Raw genomic sequence first — 20843 nt, forward strand, 5'->3', positions numbered from 1 at the left:
TCAGGTCTGCTTAGCCAGAGTCCAGCTTCTGAGGATCTCTCTGTACATGGTACACTGTGCTGCAGCATGTTAATTATATTATCTTTAACAAACTTCCCCTGCCTTTCATTAGGAAGGGGCATGAGGGGATTGTTCAGATTGTTCATGAGGACTCTCGACAGTTTGGAAACGGAATTGATTCTGTCCTGGGTAATTTCTCATTTTGCTACCAGAGCAGTTGGGGTCATTCTCCTGGCACGCTCTTTCCCTGTCATCTGACTGATGCAGCTGGTTTTGGAGACTTCCTAAGTCTGAGGCTTGGGTAAATGTCAGTCCTAGACTGGTAGCCATGGGCTCTGGTAACAAAAGTTGTGCTTCTCTCCTATCCCCAGTCCACTTTCTTTTTCTGTTGCTCTGTTTCTTTTTTCTTTTTCTTTTTTTTTTTTTTTTTGATCCTGAGAATTGATCAAAATTCTGACACATATATTTTTGCAATCTACCTCATGATCATGATCCTACTATTGATGATGGCCTTGTTGTTTGACTCAACCACAACACAGTAAAAGTGAGACCCCAGTGCTGAGAGCCCAGGTTGCCAACAGTCAGAGCTGGGACTGATCACTCAATGTGGCTTTATCTCAGACATATCTCATAATCTAACCTCAATAACAATACCATCATGCTCAGTGTGACCCTGGACTGATCACTCAATGTGGCTTTATCTCAGACATATCTCATAATCTAACCTCAATAACAACACCATCATGCACAGTGTGACCCTGTGTCCTGATTGTTCTTGGAATGGTTCTAGGCTTAAATGACATCAGCACGTCACTAAAGACCCCACAGATACCTGATCATAGAGCTTTCTCGGCCACTGTTGCTGGCTGAGCAAGGACCCCGTATAAATAAATACAGCAACTGCTGGTCAGAAGAATGACTAAAGAATAGTACAAGCTGTTAAGAAGGACAGCAACCTGGAGTGTGCTCTAGAGTTGCGGTGGTGAGCCCATGAGAATGATGATAACTTGTACTTTGAGTTAGCGGTTTCTATACATTATCATTTACATTTTTATTAGTGAGGAAATAAAGAATCAGAAAGACGTTAGCACAGTTATATGATGGTGGAGAAAAGATCAGATCCCAGCCTGAAGGAAGAGCCCAATCCCTCCCCCTCACCACACTTCCTCCACTGCAATGATTATGTTGGCAAGCTTCTTCAAGACAAGGATTGCACCTCCATCCTTTACAAAAAGTTCAGTGATGTCTGGCACAGAAAGAATTGAGCTTCTGGACAGAAATCCAAACAGACAAGAAGATGACCATTGATTCTAGCTTTCAGCTCTGGTCATCTTTCTCTGCCAGTGGAGAGATGAGAAAACTGACAGTGCCACCAATACTGTTCTCGGTGCAATGGCAACTTCTTAGCATCCATCTAACCTCAAGTCCCAACCAAACCTGAGACCTGGACACACATATCTGTTAATTTATTAGGCTCTTGCTTGCCAAAGAATGAAAGCAATTAAGGTATTAGACTCTTGTTTGTCTACAAATGAAAGCAATCAGCAAGTGGTCTGTGTGTGTCCTGCATGTTAATTGATAGCTGGCCTGCTATGGAGTAAAGGGGGCATTGTACTCACTTTGATGAGCCTGGACACTCTTGTATTATCCCACCTCCAGCCGAACAATGCTTTTCTCAGCAAGGCTGGACCCTGGTGCTCACAGCTGCACAAAGGGTTTTGGATTCAGCATTTCCATGCACAGCGTGACATCAGAGTAGGCAAGTAAAGATGTAACTGTTTCTCCCCATTGTTCAAGCTGCTACACAGATAAATAAAAGTATTTGAGAGTGTTTATGCTTGCTTAAAGATATAATGAAAACTAGGCAATCCTTAAGAGTTACACATACAGAGACATTGTGACAGCATGCACAAGGCCTGCACAGGTTCAAGACAGACAAAATCCCAGCAAGGGATAAGGGAAGTGGACACAAAGCCAACCCCAGACCAAGAACTGTTTGCAGTTGATGCCTGCTAGGAAAGAAAAATTCAGTGTTCTCCAATAGCATATTATTGCAAGCCAGGGAAGACTACATGCCCAGGAGTTGTCAGCCAACACAAACAAACCCCATGCTTTCTTGTATGTTCTTTGCATTATTTTTGTGCAATTTGTCTAACGAGGTTTTGTTTGTTTGTTTGATTGTGTTTAGTTTGTTTTGATTTCCATTTGGTTTTTTTCTTTGTTTGCTTTCTTGCTTAGAAGTTGGGTAGGTAGGGAGGTGGGGATAGCTGAGAGAAATTGGGGAGAGGAAAAACATGATCAGAATATACTGAATGAAAAAATTAAATAAAAAATAATTAATTTTAAAAAATCAGATATCCCAGCTTCACTGTCTTTGCTTACTAACTACCTGAGTTTGGAAGCCATGGCTTATTTTTCTTCTTTCAAGGCCTCAGGTCTAAACCAACAGAGGCCTTCCCTAAATTCCCTGTCCCCTCTGTCATATCTTGGTTTTGATGTCCCCTACCCCCCACCACCACCATGTTCATGCCTTACAGCATTTGCCTACTTCCTGACTCGTTTGTGTCCCCACTGGACTGAGGAGAGTCAGGCTTTCCCCCTTACATCCTAGGCTTTACACAATGCTTGGTGTACAGAGACATACAGTAAACATTTGTTGAATAAATTAATGAAGGAAGTATATGCCGAAAGAGGAAATGGAAAAAGGAAAACGTAATGTCAAGACTTGAGGCACACAGGAAAATGAGTCAGGGGGACTGTCCTGCAGCCTTGATTCCTATGGCTGTTTAAATGAGAATGTCCCCATGTAGCTCTGGCATTTGAATATTTGCTCTCCAGTTGATGACACTATTTAGAGAGGTTTAGGAGGTGGAGCCTTCCTGGAGGAAGTGTGTCACTGGGGACAGGAAATGAGAGCTTAAGCTCTCCCCTTATCTTCAGTTTCCTTTCTCTGCTTCCTGATAAGGTTGAGGGTGAGCCCTCTCAGCTTCCTACATTGAACACCATGCCTACCGATTGCTGCCGTGCCTCCACACCATGATGGATCAGCCTTCTGGAACCATAAGCTGAAATAAACTCTTATTCTATAAGTCACACTTGATGTTTATCAGAGCAGAAAACAAAACACCCTAATACAGTCCTTGGGACATACTGCAGTGCTTTCCATCTCTCTACCCTGCTCACCCTTGCTCTAAACCCACAGTTCTCAAGTATTTTCAAGACTCTAGAGAGATACTGGGCCTAACCCCAGAAAAAATAATCTATTTTCTTATTCTTGTTCCTAGGAATCCAAATGAGGCAAAAGCCCAGCTTCTGGTTCACTTCTGCAGAGCCTCTGGGCATCATAATTGGAACTTGAGTCACTTCATATTAACTATTCATTTGCCAGTCCATATACAATGTCTCAAAGCTTCCGTGCCCATTCTGCATCGGGAACAACCATGTCTCCCAATCACCTCAGAAGATCAGAATTTTTTTCGTGGTGTTTGCCTTTAAATGTCACTTTGCACAACCTAGAATCCTCAGAGAAGAGAGTCTTAATTGGAGAATTACCTAAATCATGTTAGCCTGTGGCAGGGGAGAGGGGACGATCATCTTGATTGTTAATTGACTCAACTCACTGTGGGCAGCACCATTCCCTAGGCTGAGCCATGAGTCATGTAATGGAGAAGAATGCTGGGCCTTGAGAGAGACTCAACGTTTAAAACACTGCTGTTCTTGCAGAGGACTGGGGTCTGTTCCCAGCACTCACTTGTAAACCAGTGTCAGTAACTTTAGTTCTAGGGGGACTTGATCTTCTCCACTAACCTCTGTGAGTGGGCACACATGGTACACAGAAATACATGTAGAAGAAATACTCATATACATAAAACAAAGTAAACCAAGAGAGAGAGTGAAGAAAGCTAGCTGACCATAAGCAAGCAGGCACCATGTGTGCATTCATTTCTGTGTTATGACCACATGCCTCAACCTCCTGCCTTGTGCCTTCTGTACAATAATAAACCACAATCTGGGATTGTAAGCTAAATAAACCCTTCTTCCCCTAAGTTGCTTTATGTTAGGATATTTTCTCACAGCAACAGAGATGAAGTTAGAACAGCTTGCTATACAATCACTACCATTCTGAGCACATAGGAGGGTGGGAAATATTAAGACAAGTTGATTGCTTTTCCTATTTGTAGCTAATCATCAAGTTGTAGATTGAGGACAATGGCATATCTCATATTACTTAGGAAAGTTCCTCCTGGGCATCTCTGATGGCATTATTTAATCAATTTGGAGACTCTAGAAGCTAATACTGAGACTATAAATATCAAAGATGACAAAAAAAAAAGATCCAGGCCCAGCCAGGGATGGATGAATGCTGGTGGTACCTCCCGAAGAGTCCTTTCCTATGCACTATAGGCTAGCCAAGACACTGAAGGATGTGGTCCAGCCAAAGTCAATGCTTACACAGAACCTGAGGTGTTTCCATGCTTATCCGTTACTGACAGATGGCACCACTGTGCTCTGTGCACTTTCTGGTTGAGATGCTCTGACATTATGGGAGGTGCTTCAGATACAAGAACATCTGATGCCCTCTACTGATCATCATGGACACCAGGCACATGTATGGTGGACATACATACATGCAATGAAAATATTCATGCATATAAAATAAACTTTATAAAAATAAAACAATGATTAAAAAGCATAGCGATTTGAAATAAATTTAGGAAATGTCTTCTGTATTGCACATCCAGTGGTCACATGATTTCTTTTGAAATGCAATCTCATTTAATCATACAAATAGCTATTATCGTTATCATCCATTGTCTATTGGGGGGAAGAAAGGTACAGAAAAATTAAGTGACAGAGCTGCACTTCGGACAATGTGGCTGGAGAACCTGAGCTCTTAGTCACTGCTCCATTCTGTCCTGTTTATCTGAGGGGTGGATTCACTGTTAATCACAAATCAGTTTCCTCCTTGTCAAAGTAAGGACAAATTAAATGCACACTCTACCTTTTGCATGGTAACAGTCTGGGAAGACAGTTTGGCGTCGGTGGACGTTACTGTGAATTCTAAGAATTACTGAGGATTTTTCCAAAGTTCCTTATCCTTTTAGGAATCCACTTTGTTCATCCTACACATGAGAATAACAATAACACATTCACTAAATGAAACAAGAGTATGCTTAAAGAAAATAATGTTGTCGGGGCTGGAGAGACGGCTCAGCGGTTAAGAGCACTGACTGCTATTCCACAGGTCCCGAGTTCAATTCCCAGGAACCACATAGTGGCTTACAATCATCTAAAATGGAATCTGATGCCCTCTTCTGGTATGTCTGAACAGAACAACATTGGACTCACATATTTAAAATCAATAAATAAGTCTTTAAAAACAGAAACATAAACAATATTGTCACCTTAAAACCAGAAAGCACATTAACAGATACTTAGACAGGTAGATAGCTTTGTTTAGATCCCCGAAATCAGCAGCATGGGAATTATTATGTGGGAACTAACTAGAAATATAGAGTCAATCTCACAGCAGAATTTCTCAATCAGAAACTCTGGTACAGCTAATGTGTTAGATTAACCATTATTAAAGAAAAATAACCATTATTTTCTTTAAGTTTCAATATTTAATTATTTTATGTGTGTGGCTGTTTTGCCTGCATGCATGTCTGGTTAGTATGTGCTTGCCTAGTGCCTGGAAGCCAGAAGAAGGCACAGGATCTCCTGGAGCTGGAGTTACAGATGGGTGTGAGCTGGCATAAAAGTGCTGAGAATCGAACCGGGGTCCTGTGGATGAGCAGCCAGTGCTCCTAACCAATGAGTCAACTCTTCAGCCTACTTATTTTCTTGTTTATATTTATTTACTTACTTGAGAATATGTCTCTTTCTGTGTCCTAGACTGATTCGTGACAATTCCACAGCATCCATCTTCCAAGTGATAGGATTATAATTATGCAATAACAAGCCTGACATTGCTTTCTTAAATGTCTTTATTGGCATATATTGATTATTCATAACATAGTTAATAATATTCCCATAGATATGCATGATGCACTTCAATCATATTCATAATTCACTCTCCCTTATCTCTCTTATATTCTCTTAATCTTCTTCCTTCTTCAAACTAGATAGGGTGGGTCTCTTGTGTCCAAGGTTGGCCTTGAACTCTTCATGTTGTTAAAGTTGATTCTTGAACTCCTGATCCTCCTCGTACAACTACCTCTCAAACTCAAGGATTATAGGCTAGGATTATAAACCTCTTTATGTGATGCTGAGCATGGAGCCTAGGGTATCATACTAAGCACCCTTATCCTTTGTCCTTTTCTATTAAAAAAATGGAAGCTCTTTTTTTTAAAGTTGGCATTGCAAGAAGCTTTTTTGTGCTCTTTTCTATTCTGCATGTGTGAAATAAACTTGGACTCAGTACTTTAAAAAAGCAAAACAAACTAATAAGTATGACCAGATTTGTCCCATAGGCTATAGTTTGCCAACTCTTGGTTGTTTTGGTGTTTAGATATATGTCTATATTTATTTTGAACAAACAACTCTTCTAAAATTCTCTCTCTCTCTCTCGCTCTCTCTCTCTCTCTCTCTCTCTTTCTCTCTCTCTTTGTGTGTGTGTGTGTGTGTGTGTGTTTAGGTCAGTAGAGAGTACAGAACCCCTAGAACTGGCATTACAAGAGAGTATAGACCACCTTGTAGGTTCTAGAAATGGAACCCTGGACCACTGACAAAGCAACAAATACTCTTCACCATTGACCCATCTCCTCAGCCCTGCTAAGCCTTTGTTTTGAAGACCCCATGAGATAATTGATGTAAGTATGTTGCATGACCCTTAGAAGACAAGGCATCAAAATAGCTAACATACTGTAGTTCAAGTGCTTTCAAACTGGACACAAAAGGTAAAATAAAACTCCAACTAAAACCAAAGGCATTTAACCTTATCCAAAGCCTCTAAAGTGTTACTAAAATAAATGTACAGTTTCCATATAGACTTAAGAGATATAGACATATTGAAACATTATGACTCTACTCTTTTCTCTCTAGTTCCTTTCAGATACAGTTGCTATATACATTTAAAAAATATTTTTAACAATGGAAAAATATTCTTTAAAAGTGTTCATTGTTTATACTGAAATTAACTGGAGCATCTTGGTTTTTTTTTTTAATACATTTAGCTTTCACTAAATCTGATGTCATGTCCTATCTATAGATCACTGTGGCTCACTGCTTTGAAAACTGGCTCTGTCACACAATGGGGACAGTCAACACAGCAGCATTTTGTTCTCAAAGGAAGGAAAGGAATTGCATTCTTATGGAATTAACCCCAAGGTTCAGAACTAATAACTCCCCTGGGTAGAAGCCACTGAAACATTGTGTTACACACTCATGGGTGCCAAGAACAAGCTTAGGTCACCCAAGGAAAAAGTTCAATAATCTTGAAGTTGTTCCTGCTGATTAAAGTCAAGCAGCTTTCAGGAAAGTGTTCCAGGCGCCCCTCTTGTCACTAAGTTGAATTAATATGTGAACAGTATTAATGACGGAAAAACTCAATTATATCCAATATATCCAAAGGTTTATGGTAGGATTTGTCAGCAATCACATTGTATACTGAGAAAGCCTATCCTGTCAGTCATCAAATCCTTTGAGTGGAGAAGAAATAATTCTTATTGCAAGCACTGTCAAGTTCAAAGGATTGTGGAGACAAAAATCCTTTACAAGTTGTAAGCCCTAAAACATGGACATCTTATGTTCATATTTGAATATCAGAACCTAGGGGTGGACATCAGCACATCTGGTGACTGAAAACAAATACTGAGTTGTTACCAGACTCAACACACGCAGGGAAGGAGGAAGTTAGAAAGTATGTGTTGGTCACCTACAGGTGCCATAGCAAAGTATCATAGGGAAAGATGGAACCAAGCACGAAAAGAAAATGACTTTGGAATGCCAAGCTTTATAGGATAATCTATACTACTCCCTCAGAGGCTCAGCTAACATCTGGTCAATAGGGTAGAGATTGTTAAGAGCCAGAGGTTGGAGAAGAATGCTGTGAACCAGTGTCTTCTGGACAGGACACAGCTAGTTCTGCCATGAGCTCACTGTAGCTGCAGCCCCTGCACAAGACCTTCACAAGTCTGTGCCCCACACATGTTCATTATGCTTGGGGGAGGGTCTCCAGACGCCTCAGCCCTCCCTGAGGGACAGTGGGCATTTAATGGGTGCTGGAGTGGGGGTGTAGGCTATTTTTGATATAGCCACTGCTAAGTTGTCGTGTTCTAGTAAATAACTCCCAATCCATGTTCATGCAAGGAATAACAGTAAAACTCAGAGAACCAAGAAAAATGAAGAAGGAGATGAAGGTCAGAGGGGAAGAAAAAGTAGTCTCAATAGGAGGGGGGTGAAAGAAGCTAGTGGGAATGAAAATGATCAAAAAAGTATAATTAATTAATTAGTTAATTAATTAAAAAGTGGCTGAACCAATAGATTTGCATTGACACACATCCTGAAATCTGGCAGTGTAGGAACAACATGTCAGTCAGCAGACTGGCTTCATCTGAGGTCTTCTTCCTTGACTTGCCATCACCTCCTTTACCTTGTGCCTCTTCCTATCATCCTCCCTCTGTATGTGTCTCTATATTCACATTTTCTCATTGTAAAAGGACAACTGTCCTATTGGGTTAGGACACATGTTCATGACCTGCCTTAACGACCACCCTAAAAACCCTATCACCAAATAAAGTCACACTGTGTGGTCGACAGGTCTAAGACTCCAACACATGTACTTGGAGCACAGGATATAATTCAACCCACAATAACATTTTTCATTTAGTCTGTTGAAAAGCGACCACATGGATTCCCAGTCCTTTCCAAATGAGGCTTGTTTCTCCTCTGATGAGAGCATTCCACTCCATAATGGAAGTGTTCTTGCTTATTGAGTGTCTGGAATGATAGATTATTTACTTGATGGATCCAAGTCCATGGCCTTCCACCTTCTCCAAACACCAAAATGCTGGCCAGTGTCCATCTTTCCAGAGAATTACCTTTATTCTACAGCAGCTCTGTCTTCACTTCCTCATCCAGTCGGCTTATAAGCAGTCATTCATTTCACACTCTTCAGTCACCAAAGTGCTTAGACTTCAAACTCAATCATTTGTTCCTATAATTTACTAGCTATCCATCCCTTCCTTCCAAAACCCACAGGTTGTTGTTACACTTCCAGATCAGATGCTTTCAATGTGGGTCTAAAAATAGATGTACAGAAATCACATATATAATAAATATATAGCAAAATTAATAAGCTAAAATTTTCAAAAAAATTTTTTTAAAAACTAAGTTAAGGAGTCTTTTAAAAAATTGTGTTTCCTTAATGCTCAGCCTTCTCTCTTTAGTCATGAACTGGATTGGTTGTTTCAGAAACTGTCAATGTCTCATGTAGCATGGTTGCAGAGTGTCATATTACAGAGAGTTAATTATAGCATTACATGTTGCATCAAAAACCCACAAATAGTCTAATGCCCAGCTATGGAAATTCACTGAAGAAACCACAAGATAGCTATAAAGTGGAATGTAATCTCACTTGTGTTTCAGAAGAACTTATAACAGCACGGGATTTGTTTTTAAGAGCAAAACAGGTTACAAAAAAGTAAACATGACTCCAGTTCTAAGATCCAGGTGCAGGCAACAGTATAGAAAGGTTATTCGCCCATGTCACGATGCTCGTCTCTAGAGACTGCAATTTTAGATGATCTTCTTTACTCCTTTTCTATGCTTTCTTCCATTCAACTTTTTCTAGACGTTGTATTTATCACCTGTATGCCAAAATATGTCTATTTTGGATTTTTTTCTTTTATGTGCATGAATGTTTTGCCTGTGTATGTCTGTGTGTACCACATGTGTGCCTGGTGTCTGTGGAGGTCAGAAGGGGACAACCTGAGTGATTGATGATTGCGAGCTGCCATTTGGATGCTAAAAACCCCAACTCATGTTCTCTATAGGAGCAATAAGTCCTCTTAACTGCTAAGCCACCTCTCTAGCCAAATATAACTCTTTTTTAATAAACAAAACTTTCCCTATGAAAGGCTATTGTTTTAGGCAAAACATCATTCTCCCCACTGGGTTACAGAAGTGATCACAGACTGTAGTACTGGACTTCTAGAAGATAGTAATTTAAGAAGGTTAATTTAAATAAATATAAAAATAATTATATACTAAGTAAAATATTGCAACTGATCATGTTTAAAAAGGCTTAAGAAGAAGGAGGGGGAAGAGGAGGATAAGACAAAGAAGGGCAAATGTGAATCAGAGAAGAAGAAGAGCAAGGGCTTCTTCACAAAGGGTGTGTGTGACACAGGATAGGACTTGAGGAAATGGTGTGTTTTCAGTGAGGTTGTGTAATACGGGAAGGAAGGTTATTCCTAGTGGAGGATGTGACATAGGTAAATGCAGCGGCACTGAAACGCCAGGTCTACAGATGATGTCAGGGAAACAAAAGCAAGTTTTGGAATCTTGAGTAAGAACAGAAACTACAGTACCTTCCTGCCTACCTATCCTTATCCCTGATTCTGTAACTTTCTAGAATAGTTGTATAGCAAGTTGCATAATTTGTTGCCTTGGGAAATCTGTCAGGAAATTCTTTACTAAATTCACTGAAATTTAGTTTCCTGTATCCCCCACCACATGACCCAGTGCCACCATCTCCTAGACAGTCGATGCTAATTTCCCTTCCACATCAAAATGAAAGGCACAAAGACATGTACGGTAACCTTCTAAGTCTTCTTTTTTACAGATTAAATGGACTGTGCCCATCCTTCTTACAGCATCCCTGCAGTCTGTCATCACTTACTTTTTGTCTCTAAATGAGCCATTTATCTATTTGTTATTTTTGAACTGACCCATCTCTTTTTTATCTTCCCAGCTACCATTTTGGTTGGGGTCACCATCTCTCCTTGATTACACACTACAGTGCATCCAATGTGACTGCTGTGCCATCATCATCACCATCATCAACATCGTCATCATCACCACCACCTTCCTATTCTTCCTCCTCTTCCTCCTCCTCCTCCTCTTCTTCTTCCTCTTCTATCTCTTCTTCTTCCTTTCACTCTCTCCAGCCTATTGTTCATTCTCTAGTCTTTGCAAACCGCAAAGCACATTACAGTGCAGCCTTGCTTGCAACCTTCACTGGCTCCCATTCTCCTAATGATTAATTGCCATGCAGTAGCTTTATATAGCATCCCTCGCTACCCCTCCTAGCCTAGCGTCTCATCCTCTACCTCTCTGGGTTATCTCTTTCAGTTTCTTGGCTCTTGGCCTGTGGAGAGTGCATCATCTTGAAACCTTTTTTCCTCTATCACCTTCACCCTGCTTTTCTCTACTGGGCTTCTGTGACTCAGTGTAGACAGACATCAATTCTCCAGCTCATCCTGTCCCATTAAGTTTGGATTAAATACTCCTTCTTATGTAGCTCCATCTGGACTTAAGTTTCTTCTGCCAAAGAATAAAGTCAAATTAAAGCCACCTGTTCCTTGCCCAGACCTTCTTTACACTGCAAACTCCATGAGATCTGGTCTGCCTTTTACAGCACAGTGGATGATCCACAGTGGGTGCTCAGACAATAATTGCTGATACGTTAATGCGTAGCATTCAGATTGAGACATGATGTTCTAAAGGTTGAACAGTACAGAGTAAAATGACTCTCATCTTCTATATTTGCTATTCTAGACTTCTTTTTACAAAAACCTAACTTTAATTTTAGAAGCAAAGTCTTATGGTTGGTCTTGCTGCCAGATTAAATCTCTAAAAATTAAATACATGAAGCCACCACTTCTCTCCTGAACGATTCTCACCCTTTCCTTTCTCCATCTCCTCTGTCTCTACATATCCCCCTTCTCAGTCCTCCTCTTCTTTCTCCTACCCCTTCTTATTTTTAAGGATAGCACAGCCCACATGCTTTCAAATGCTTTATTTTAGCTAAAATTTCAACTATCCTTTTAAAAATTGGATAATGAAGTAACCATTCAGAGCAAAAGTTACACAACTAGTGATTGCCAGAGTAGAGACATGAGCCTAGGTCCTGTGACTCCAAGTTCATGGTCATTAGCACACATTACACAGGATCCTCTCAGAAACAGAAAACATGCATAATTTGATTATGCTGGCTCCTAACCACCACCTACTCCCTTCTCCCAAATACCCACTGAATTAATTAGCCCTTTGATTAAAGATATTTTAGCCAGAAGCCCTTAACAACTCAAGAGTACTGAAGGACAGACTTGGATGAATCCCCCTACAAGTTTATTCAATTTGCTGTGTGTAGTCTTTTGTACAATTTTTTTTCTAAGAAGGGCAGTGTGCATCCAAACCTCAGAAGAACCATGGCCCCACAGAGCTTAAGAACAGCTTAAAGTTTAAATAACTCCCTATAGAATGCAATCACTAGTCACCTCTCAGAGTTTCCAAATGCATGGTTCTCTCACTGGAAAATCAGAACCACATTTTCTCTCTCGTAGTCTCTCAGGGTCTCCATCACTCCCTAGAGAGCTCTTGGAGATTTTTCTCCTTGACCATTCAGAGGCCTCAGGTACCTTCTTTTTCCGTGTCCTTCTCTCCTGCTGGCTGCAGTCCAAGGAGGATTCCTTTGCTTTCATAAAGTCAACAGAAGCAAAACTACAAAAGCCCTTCTTGCCTGGGGATAGATAGGCTAGATGCTGGGACAGGAAAAGCCTCCAGAGTCAGATGTGGATTATACTTGGAACATTATCTCAAATATCCAGAAATTCTAAACGCTGCCTGCTGAAAAATAATTGGAAGACTGTGACTTTTCCTGCTAATACAATGAATCTTTATTCTCTACCCTATGGTAGTTCAGAAATAATTTCTCATTCACTTTTACATCTCCATTTTCTAATCCAATCCCTGAACAGAATACTCATTCTTAACCCCTGCATATGAATCCACAAAACAGCTGCTGGCAAGATGACTCCTTGCTAAACAAGCCTGATGATGTTAATTCAAGCCTCAGACCCCTAAGAAAGCAGGAGAGAATGGACTCCACAAAGTTGTTCTGTACACACACACACACACACACATACACACACATACACACACATACACACACACACACACATACACACACATACACACACACACACACATACACACATACACACACACATACACACACACACATACACACACACACATATACACACACATACACACAAACACACACACATGTTTTTATGTTTTTTTTTCCCTCAAATGAATTCACAAGCATCCTTGGCCTAGTGACTATATCTCAGTTGGTAAAGTGCTTGCTTAGCAAGCATGAAGCCCTAGTATTACATAAAACTAAGTGTAATGATGCAAACCTGTAATAAATAGCAGGAGTCAGGAAGGAGAGACTGGAGGGTCAGAAGTTCATCATCTATATAGTGAGTCTGAAGTCATTCTAGGATATATGAGACCCAGAGAGGTGAAAAGAGAGGGAAGGGGAGGGAAAGAGAGGGAAGAGAAGGGGAGAGGTGGGGAGGGGAGGGAAGGGGAGGGAGGGGGAGGGAAAGGGAAGGAAGGGACGGGGAGAGATGGGAAAAGGGGAAGGGAAGGGAAGGGGAGAAGGCAAGGGGAGGTGAGAGGAGGAGAGGGGAAGGAAGGGGAGGGGAGGGAAGAGGAGGGGAGAAAGTGGACAGGAAGAACAGACAGGAAAGGAAAATCAATCACAAGAATTCATGAAACATCTCAATTGAGACAGAGAACATTAGGATCTAAAGATCCTAGGACAGAAATAATAGTGAGACAAAAGCAGTCTGTGAACTGCCTGCTGGGGGCAGATGACTAGAACTTTGCAATAAAGAATCGGAAGGATGGTAGGAGAGAAGGAGGCGGGAGAAGAACGGGGCAGGGTTAATAATTCATTCTGGAAGAGGCGTGGATGATTTGGGAAGTTCCCAAGAAAAGGTGGCTATCAGCTGAGTCGTATTTTAAAACTGAGGCTGGTGACCCAAGAGGGGATAGTTTACTATGTCTGCTTTGTGTACAGTGTGTGTAAAACGTGCAAAATGACTCATGAAATACGGCTAGGGAGTACGGGGGAGAGCAATGAGCAATGTAAAAGGCTAGTCATGATGGCTGGAGAGGTGGCTCAGTGTTTTAAGAGAACTGGCTACTCTCCTGGAGGACCTGAGTTCAAATCCCAGCACCCACATGACAGCTCACAACTATCTGTAGCTCTAATTCCAGGGGCCCTGGCACCTTCACAGACATACATGCAGGAAAACTACCAATGTGTATTTAAGAAGAAAAGGTTAATTGTAGATAACCTGTACCTATCACCATCACTCTTAAGAGAAAAATACAAAAATTCACTGGCGACATCTCACAGAGCATGTCTGTGACCACACTGCACTTTAGGAATACCTGACACAGGATGGAGATAAGGTGACGGGATGATATTGATTGAGTTTACGATCACCTGAAAGGCACACCTGTGGATGTCTGTGAGCGTGTCTCCAGAAAGGACAGAACCACAGACCCACCCTGAATATAAGCACCGCTATCCCCACGGGATGTGGTCCCAGACTGAAAGTGGTAAAAAGAAAAATATAGCTGACATCCAGTATTCAGCTCTGGGATGTCCCCCCCGCAACCCCAACCTGGTCTTCCTGACTTCAGATACATGCAATTTGACCAACCACCTCATGCTCCCAACGCCAGCTCATTAAACAATGGACACTACCCCTTCTAACTGTAATCCTCCATCCTGCAGCAATGAGAAAAACAACCAATATAGATAAAAGCACAGACTGGGCAGCAGTGGTCCAGATGAGATGAACGTGAGGTTGTGACCAGAATGTCTAAACTCAAACAATGAAGGAGAGATGTACATAACACAAACAAGAAGATGCATGTAGGAACTTTATCCAATGGGGAGACGGGAAGGCACGGCATGAAGGACAAGCCACCTCGGGTCTAGCATGATGAGGATGTCATCCAAGCAGTGGAAGACCAGAGCAGTAGGAAGAACAGAGGAGACAGATTCAGTTTTGAACATTTTGACTTCAAGATGCTCTGTGGAACATCTAATTGGAGATATTTTAGGAGAAAGGCTATGCTCCAGACACTGTGTGTGTCTGCAGTAGCTGGAAGCTGTTGGAATGAATGAGATGATGTAATTTACTGGATGGCAAAGGAAGAGGGTCGAGGAGAGACCAGAGGGACACACTGAAAGATCTGGAGTGGGGCCCTTTAAGGCATTAATGAGTGACTCAGAAGGGCAGAAGAGAAGGAGGTGTGTTATTACAGACTCTAAGAGTCTAAATACAAAGGAAGGAATAGCCAGCTATTCAAAATGGCCCCAGGAACCTGAAGAAGAGGACTTCCAAATTCTCTACAGTTCTTGGTGACTTTCGACGGCCCCAACAAAAGATGGTCGTCAGAGTGGTGGACCAAGGCTCCTGACTACATATGAAGGGACAAGTAGGGAATACGGATAGTGAGATCTTGTTACTCACTCTTTCAAGAAAGAGAAAACTCCCGGATAGCAGCTGGGAGCTGGTCCTCTGGAGAGGATCAGAAGTCAGAAATCACCTGATACAATGCAGGAAACCTCCTAGTTCAGTGGAACTGGGTGTGTGCTAGAGGCATAAACAAATCCCAGAAGGGCTTTTGTTTTCTGCCCCTTTATCAATGAGAAATGGCTCCCTGCTTAGCCTGTTAAGATGAAACCAGAGTGGAAACACAGCGATCTCTGAAACCCTTTAGCCACCGCCTCCTTGCTGCCCATCTGCTGTGTCTAGGAGACTTCAAGTCCAGACCAAAAGCACCCGAGATCAGATGAGAAACCGGCCCTCTATACTTAACCAAAATTAGCCTGGTTCATCCGAAGGACTTGTTCAAATGAAAAAGTACAAAGGGGCAGAGGCTTGCTCCTGGGATCTGGCTGCAGGGAAGGGCTTTCCTCACTCAGAAAAATGATCTGTCTCCTTGAGGCAAATGTAGGAAGGAGCACAGAGAACGCTACTGAAAAAGATCGCTCTAAAGTTCCCCAGCCTTGCCAAGCGCTTGTCCAAGGAGTCATAAACAAGAAGGCCAGGGAGGCTGGCTGTCCCAGGAGGACAGAGCTCACAGCCCCCTGGCCAAAGGGGCTCGCTCCCTCGCCACAGGCTCGAGCTGTGCTGAGCTGAGACTCGTCCCTAGCCCCTCTGCAGCTTTCACTGGCTTGTTTTCCAGAAACGAGATACGCATTTGCAAAGCCAAACAGACTCTGGCAACCACAACTCAAAATTAGCTCCGCGTTTGTGAGCCTGGAACCCGGTCCAGCTGAGGGCACGGGAAGGCAGCCCAACCCCGGACGTTTTTCCGGCTGCTGCCGAGGCCCCTTTGCAGGGTTTGCCCGGGCTGCACCGTGCAGCCGCTGTGACCCGGGAGCCCCAAGCCGTGGAGCACGCGCAGAGAGGGGTTGCCTACCCTACCCGATCGGCGTGGCGACTCATGCTGCGGCGTCCGGGTGCCTCGCTCCAGCCAGGGCGCTGCAGACACAGCCTCGGCTACAGCTACGGCCCGGGGACCTGGGAGCTGAGCCCGGCACCGCGGCTCCTGACTGCGCTTGTTTGCGCTGGGCCGTTTGCTTTTGGGATTTCTCCAAGGCAGATGGAGTCAGGGGGCCCGCTATCCCCGGGGGACAGTGATTCCATTGGAAGCTGGCCTTTGACAGGACACACACATGACCTTTGACTAAAATGGCTTTAGGGAAGGAAAAGTGTCCGGACGTTGAAGACCCAGCGTCCAAGTACCACCATCCACACTTCCACCCCCAACCGTGCCGGGTTAATTTTTCATCTTTTAAGCAGAGCCTGTGAAGATTGGTGTGCATTTCTCTTCTTTTCTCTAGGATTCGTTCCTGCTTCCTTAGAAGCTTGCTGCCAGGACTTTCCTGTTGTGATGTCGGTAGACCCCCTAAACGAGCATTTGCAGGTGAACCTAACACAGTTCATATTCTAGAAAGTTTCTGCAGCATCCTGCGGAATACGACCACCATATGTCCACCCCTTGAATGTGTCACAATTTTTAAGGGGATTTTCACAATATGCTATTATTTGATAATCCCTCCGCCCCCCCAGAGCTTATGAGTCTTTGCTTCTTGCTGCTATTTTACCTACAAAGAAATAGAAGCAAGAGATGTGTGCTCAATCTTCTAATGAGAAGGCGAAATCTTGGTCTCGGCTCTGAATGACTACCCTTAACTGAATGATATTACAATTAATATAAAGCAAGTGTGGAATTGTTCAGTTTGGTATTTATAAAAATATTAGAATTTGTTTTTAAAAAATGGCAAATGGGTCATTGAGAGCCACAGATATTAATTTATTGACTACATTTAGAATTTCGTGTACATTTTGCTCTTTACCAGAGACTGAAGATGCTCTAAGAATAAGATCTGGCTTCAGAGGTATAAGGGTGAAACCAACGTCTAGCTATCACCAACACTATCAAAACCATTGTCTTTCTTTTTTTTCTAGATCCTTCGAGATGATAAGGGCTGGAGATACAGGTCAACAATAGATCACCTGCATCACACATGGGAACATGGGAAGGTTCAATTGCAGTTCCAAGTAATGCAAGAAAAAAAAAGTCCAATTCCTCATTTAGCCAGGCATGGGACGATTGCCACTAGTTTGAGGCCAGTCTGGGTTACAGAGTGAGACCTTGTCTCAAAAGCAAACAAGAAACACGAACCCAGACGAACAGGAACTATGGACTTGTGGAAGGAGCCCTGGTCAAGCAGTCAGCAGCTCCACACGGTTCAGTGCAATCAGACGTGCCATAGAGATCTGCAAAGACAAGATGCCTCCGTGTTCTCATTTTCGTCAGCTTGGAGAAGGACTCAAGTGACCATGACCCTCGGCTTTGATGGACTTGAAGGAGTTAGGCAGGAAGAGAAACGGAGGAAGAACATGCCAACCCCCAGACAGCCCTGAACACAAAAGCTGCCCCGCTGCATTCAGAGAACTGAAAACAGTCGAACCCAGCAGGAGCGCTTGGTGTGGGAGTCTGTGTCCACAGAGGAGAGTGTGGGTTTGGACTCTGACCCACCTCCTGAGTCACTGTAGGAAATTTGGACTTCATCCTGCAAGGCCAATGAGTTGACAGAACTAGCCCCAGGTTATCAGCCCACAAGAAAAGGATGCACGAGTCAAATGTTGTTGTACAACCAGAATAATATTTATATCAGTGTGGGGCTTAAGCCTTACTGGCCGGCCACATGCAGTTTCTTTTCTCCCTTCCTTCTTTTCTCTCTCTCTCTCTCTCTCCCTCTCTCCCTCTCCCTCTCTCTCTCTCTCTCTCTCTCTCTCTCTCTCTCTCTCTCTCTCTCTCTCTTTTTCTAGTCAGAAAAATGTAAGCAGTGTGTTTAACTTCAGCAAGCCTAAAGTTTCTCCTCAATAAGACGGGATCGTCTTAGCCTTTCTTCAGGGAGAATCTGTGAAGTAACAGGTAGCTGTTGTTGCATTGTAAAGTGTTCTGGTTTACACAGTGCATGACTGACGACAGAGGAACTAGGAAATCTCTCCACTAGGAAATTCTCCCCACTCTTTCTTCCCAGTCTTCTAGCTCTAGGCTCATTGGAGATTTGTGACCTCTCTCCCTTCTCCCCTTGTCTATTTAAGTTATACATATCCACTGTCGTTGTCTTCGGACACACCAGAAGGGGGCATCAGATCCCATTACCAATGGCTGAAAGCCACCATGAGGTTGCTGGGAATTGAACTCAGGACCTCTGGAAGAGCAGCCAGTGCTCTTAACAGCTGAGCCATCTCTCCAGCCCCACCCTCCCTTCTCTTCTCATCATTGAGCTCCCTCTTGACCTCCTAGTCAGTCTGTCCATTTCCTCAAGATACCCTCCAGTACCCCTGTGAGCCACCCACATGGGATGCTACCTGCTAGACATCTATACCATCCCACAGCCACGGCTGTTACCACTGCCACGGTTATGTGGTATCCAACCTTGCCTGGGTGTACAAACCTACTGCAGGCCTTGCAAGTCTGAGCTGGTTGCATCTAGCCATCTTTCATCAAAAAGCCTCCTCTTCTCCAGCAAAGTCTTCAGCTATTTGGGGGTGAGGGGTGCTACTTCTTCTACCTGCTCTGGAAAACTTAGTCATGTGTTTTCAACTTCTCTGTGGCTCAGAGGTGCCTCTTCTGTATTTGCGAAGTCATTGTTCATTTTCTCAGAAACATTCAGCAACCCCTCCCTTTCAATTTCTCCCCTATTGATTTCATTTATAACACAACTGTTAAACGCAACTCAGTATTCTTGATGCTGAACATGCAGGGATCACTAAAATATCACTGCACAGAAGCACATTCAAGCACTTCCTGTGTACTGAACTTGGTTTTCTTAATGTGCCTTCCCCTTCATATCATTTACCCCATGTAGGCTTAGATTTTTTAAGCCTAGTTTTAGTAAGCATTCTCAGTGCTTCAATACCCCCTCCCTTATAGCCTACCATTCAAAGGTAGGGGAGACAAGATGGTAAATAGGACAAGGAGATGTGGACCTGTTTAGAAGTAGTTCTTTGGAATGATTCCAGTCTCTGTTGCCAGGATACCAGCAGTCCAGGTCAGTAGTGTCAGGATAGCAAAAACAAACCAGCATCTGTCGGATGATCCAGCAGAAACCACCAGGTCTCTGCTGAATGTGCACAAGTCAGTGAGAGCAAGCAGGACACCAGGAGAAGTTCTCTGCTGTGCCTCTCTCAAGGAAGCAAAGATCATCAAAGACTTGAGACCAACAAAGTGTTGCAAGGCTAGCTATGGAAGCGCCCCATCCCTGTCCACTGAGTCCTATTTATACTCTCTCCAAACATCACGTGTCCTCCCACCTGTCTTCCCTCAGCAAAACACCACAAGAGTCTGTATCACATGACATATCCAGAAACTTCCACTTCCACCCCAAGTCATTAAGGGCCTTTTTACTTCTATTGTTTCCACTATCTCTTCCTTGAAACAACAACAATCCATGTGTGTACAGGAAGAAAGGGAGCCACACACACAAACACACAACACACACACACGGAGAGAAAGAGGAACACACAGAGAGGACACACATACACACAGGAGTAGACACACACACATTGCCAAGAATGTTCTTCCTATAGATTCAGGCTTCAAGGCTTGTTTTCACCTCCTCAAAGAGACTTTGCCTACGTATAACCCCTGTAGAGAGCTTTGGGACTGGATACTGGTTCACCTACGTATAACCCCTGTAGAGAGCTTTGGGACTGGATATTGATTCACCATCTTTATTGCTGCTTTCAGATCATCTGTTCCCATGCTATAATGAGAATCTCTCTCTTCTTGGTCCTTGTCCATTTTCTGTTGTTTCCTCTATGCTGAACCTAATGGAATCTGGGACCCTCGTCCTGTTCAGTACTGTGCCGTATCCTCAGTTTCCAGGATTTTCCTTGTAGGATTTTTGAGTCAGAGTCACTTGTAGCCCAGATTGACCTCAGACTTAGAATGTTCCCAAGAATGTTTTTTAACTTCTCATTCTCCTAACTCCACTTCCTGATAGCTGGAATTACAGGCATGTGGTGCTATGAAAGTTTAGAAAGAATTGCTAATTTATATTCCCAAAGGCCAGAGCCATTGTTACTCTTTAAAATTTGTTTCTTAATGGAAAATGTAAGTCTATGTTCCTTTCCAAGAGGAAACTTTAGCAGATAAGCTGGACTCTTCTCTAGAGAAAAGAACACACACACACACACACAGAGAGAGAGAGAGAGAGAGAGAGAGAGAGAGAGAGAGAGAGAGAGAGAGAGAGAGAGAGAGGCAGCAGGTGAAAGAAA

The 20843-nt window shown here is 42.9% G+C and overlaps 1 protein-coding gene and 1 long non-coding RNA gene across 2 annotated transcripts in view; one reads left to right on the forward strand and one right to left on the reverse strand.

Annotated features, from left to right (window-relative positions):
• Enpp2 (ectonucleotide pyrophosphatase/phosphodiesterase 2) overlaps nucleotides 1-16539 on the reverse strand; it is a 115287-nt gene extending 98748 nt beyond the window's left edge. Inside the window, exon 1 of the mRNA XM_028767898.1 lies at nucleotides 16470-16539. Coding sequence (XP_028623731.1) covers nucleotides 16470-16490 — 21 coding nt within the window. The 5' untranslated portion in view covers nucleotides 16491-16539. The remainder of the gene's footprint in view (nucleotides 1-16469) is intronic.
• Nucleotides 16540-16874: 335 nt separating this feature from the next.
• The window catches only part of LOC114619690, a 15066-nt gene continuing 11097 nt past the window's right edge, over nucleotides 16875-20843 (forward strand). The window contains exons 1-2 of the long non-coding RNA XR_003711206.1: nucleotides 16875-16971; nucleotides 17517-18103. This is a non-coding gene — a long non-coding RNA (uncharacterized LOC114619690). The remainder of the gene's footprint in view (nucleotides 16972-17516; nucleotides 18104-20843) is intronic.

Source organism: Grammomys surdaster, unplaced genomic scaffold (genome assembly GCF_004785775.1).
Source record: "Grammomys surdaster isolate TR1022 unplaced genomic scaffold, NIH_TR_1.0 63, whole genome shotgun sequence".
Lineage (NCBI taxonomy): Eukaryota > Metazoa > Chordata > Mammalia > Rodentia > Muridae > Grammomys > Grammomys surdaster.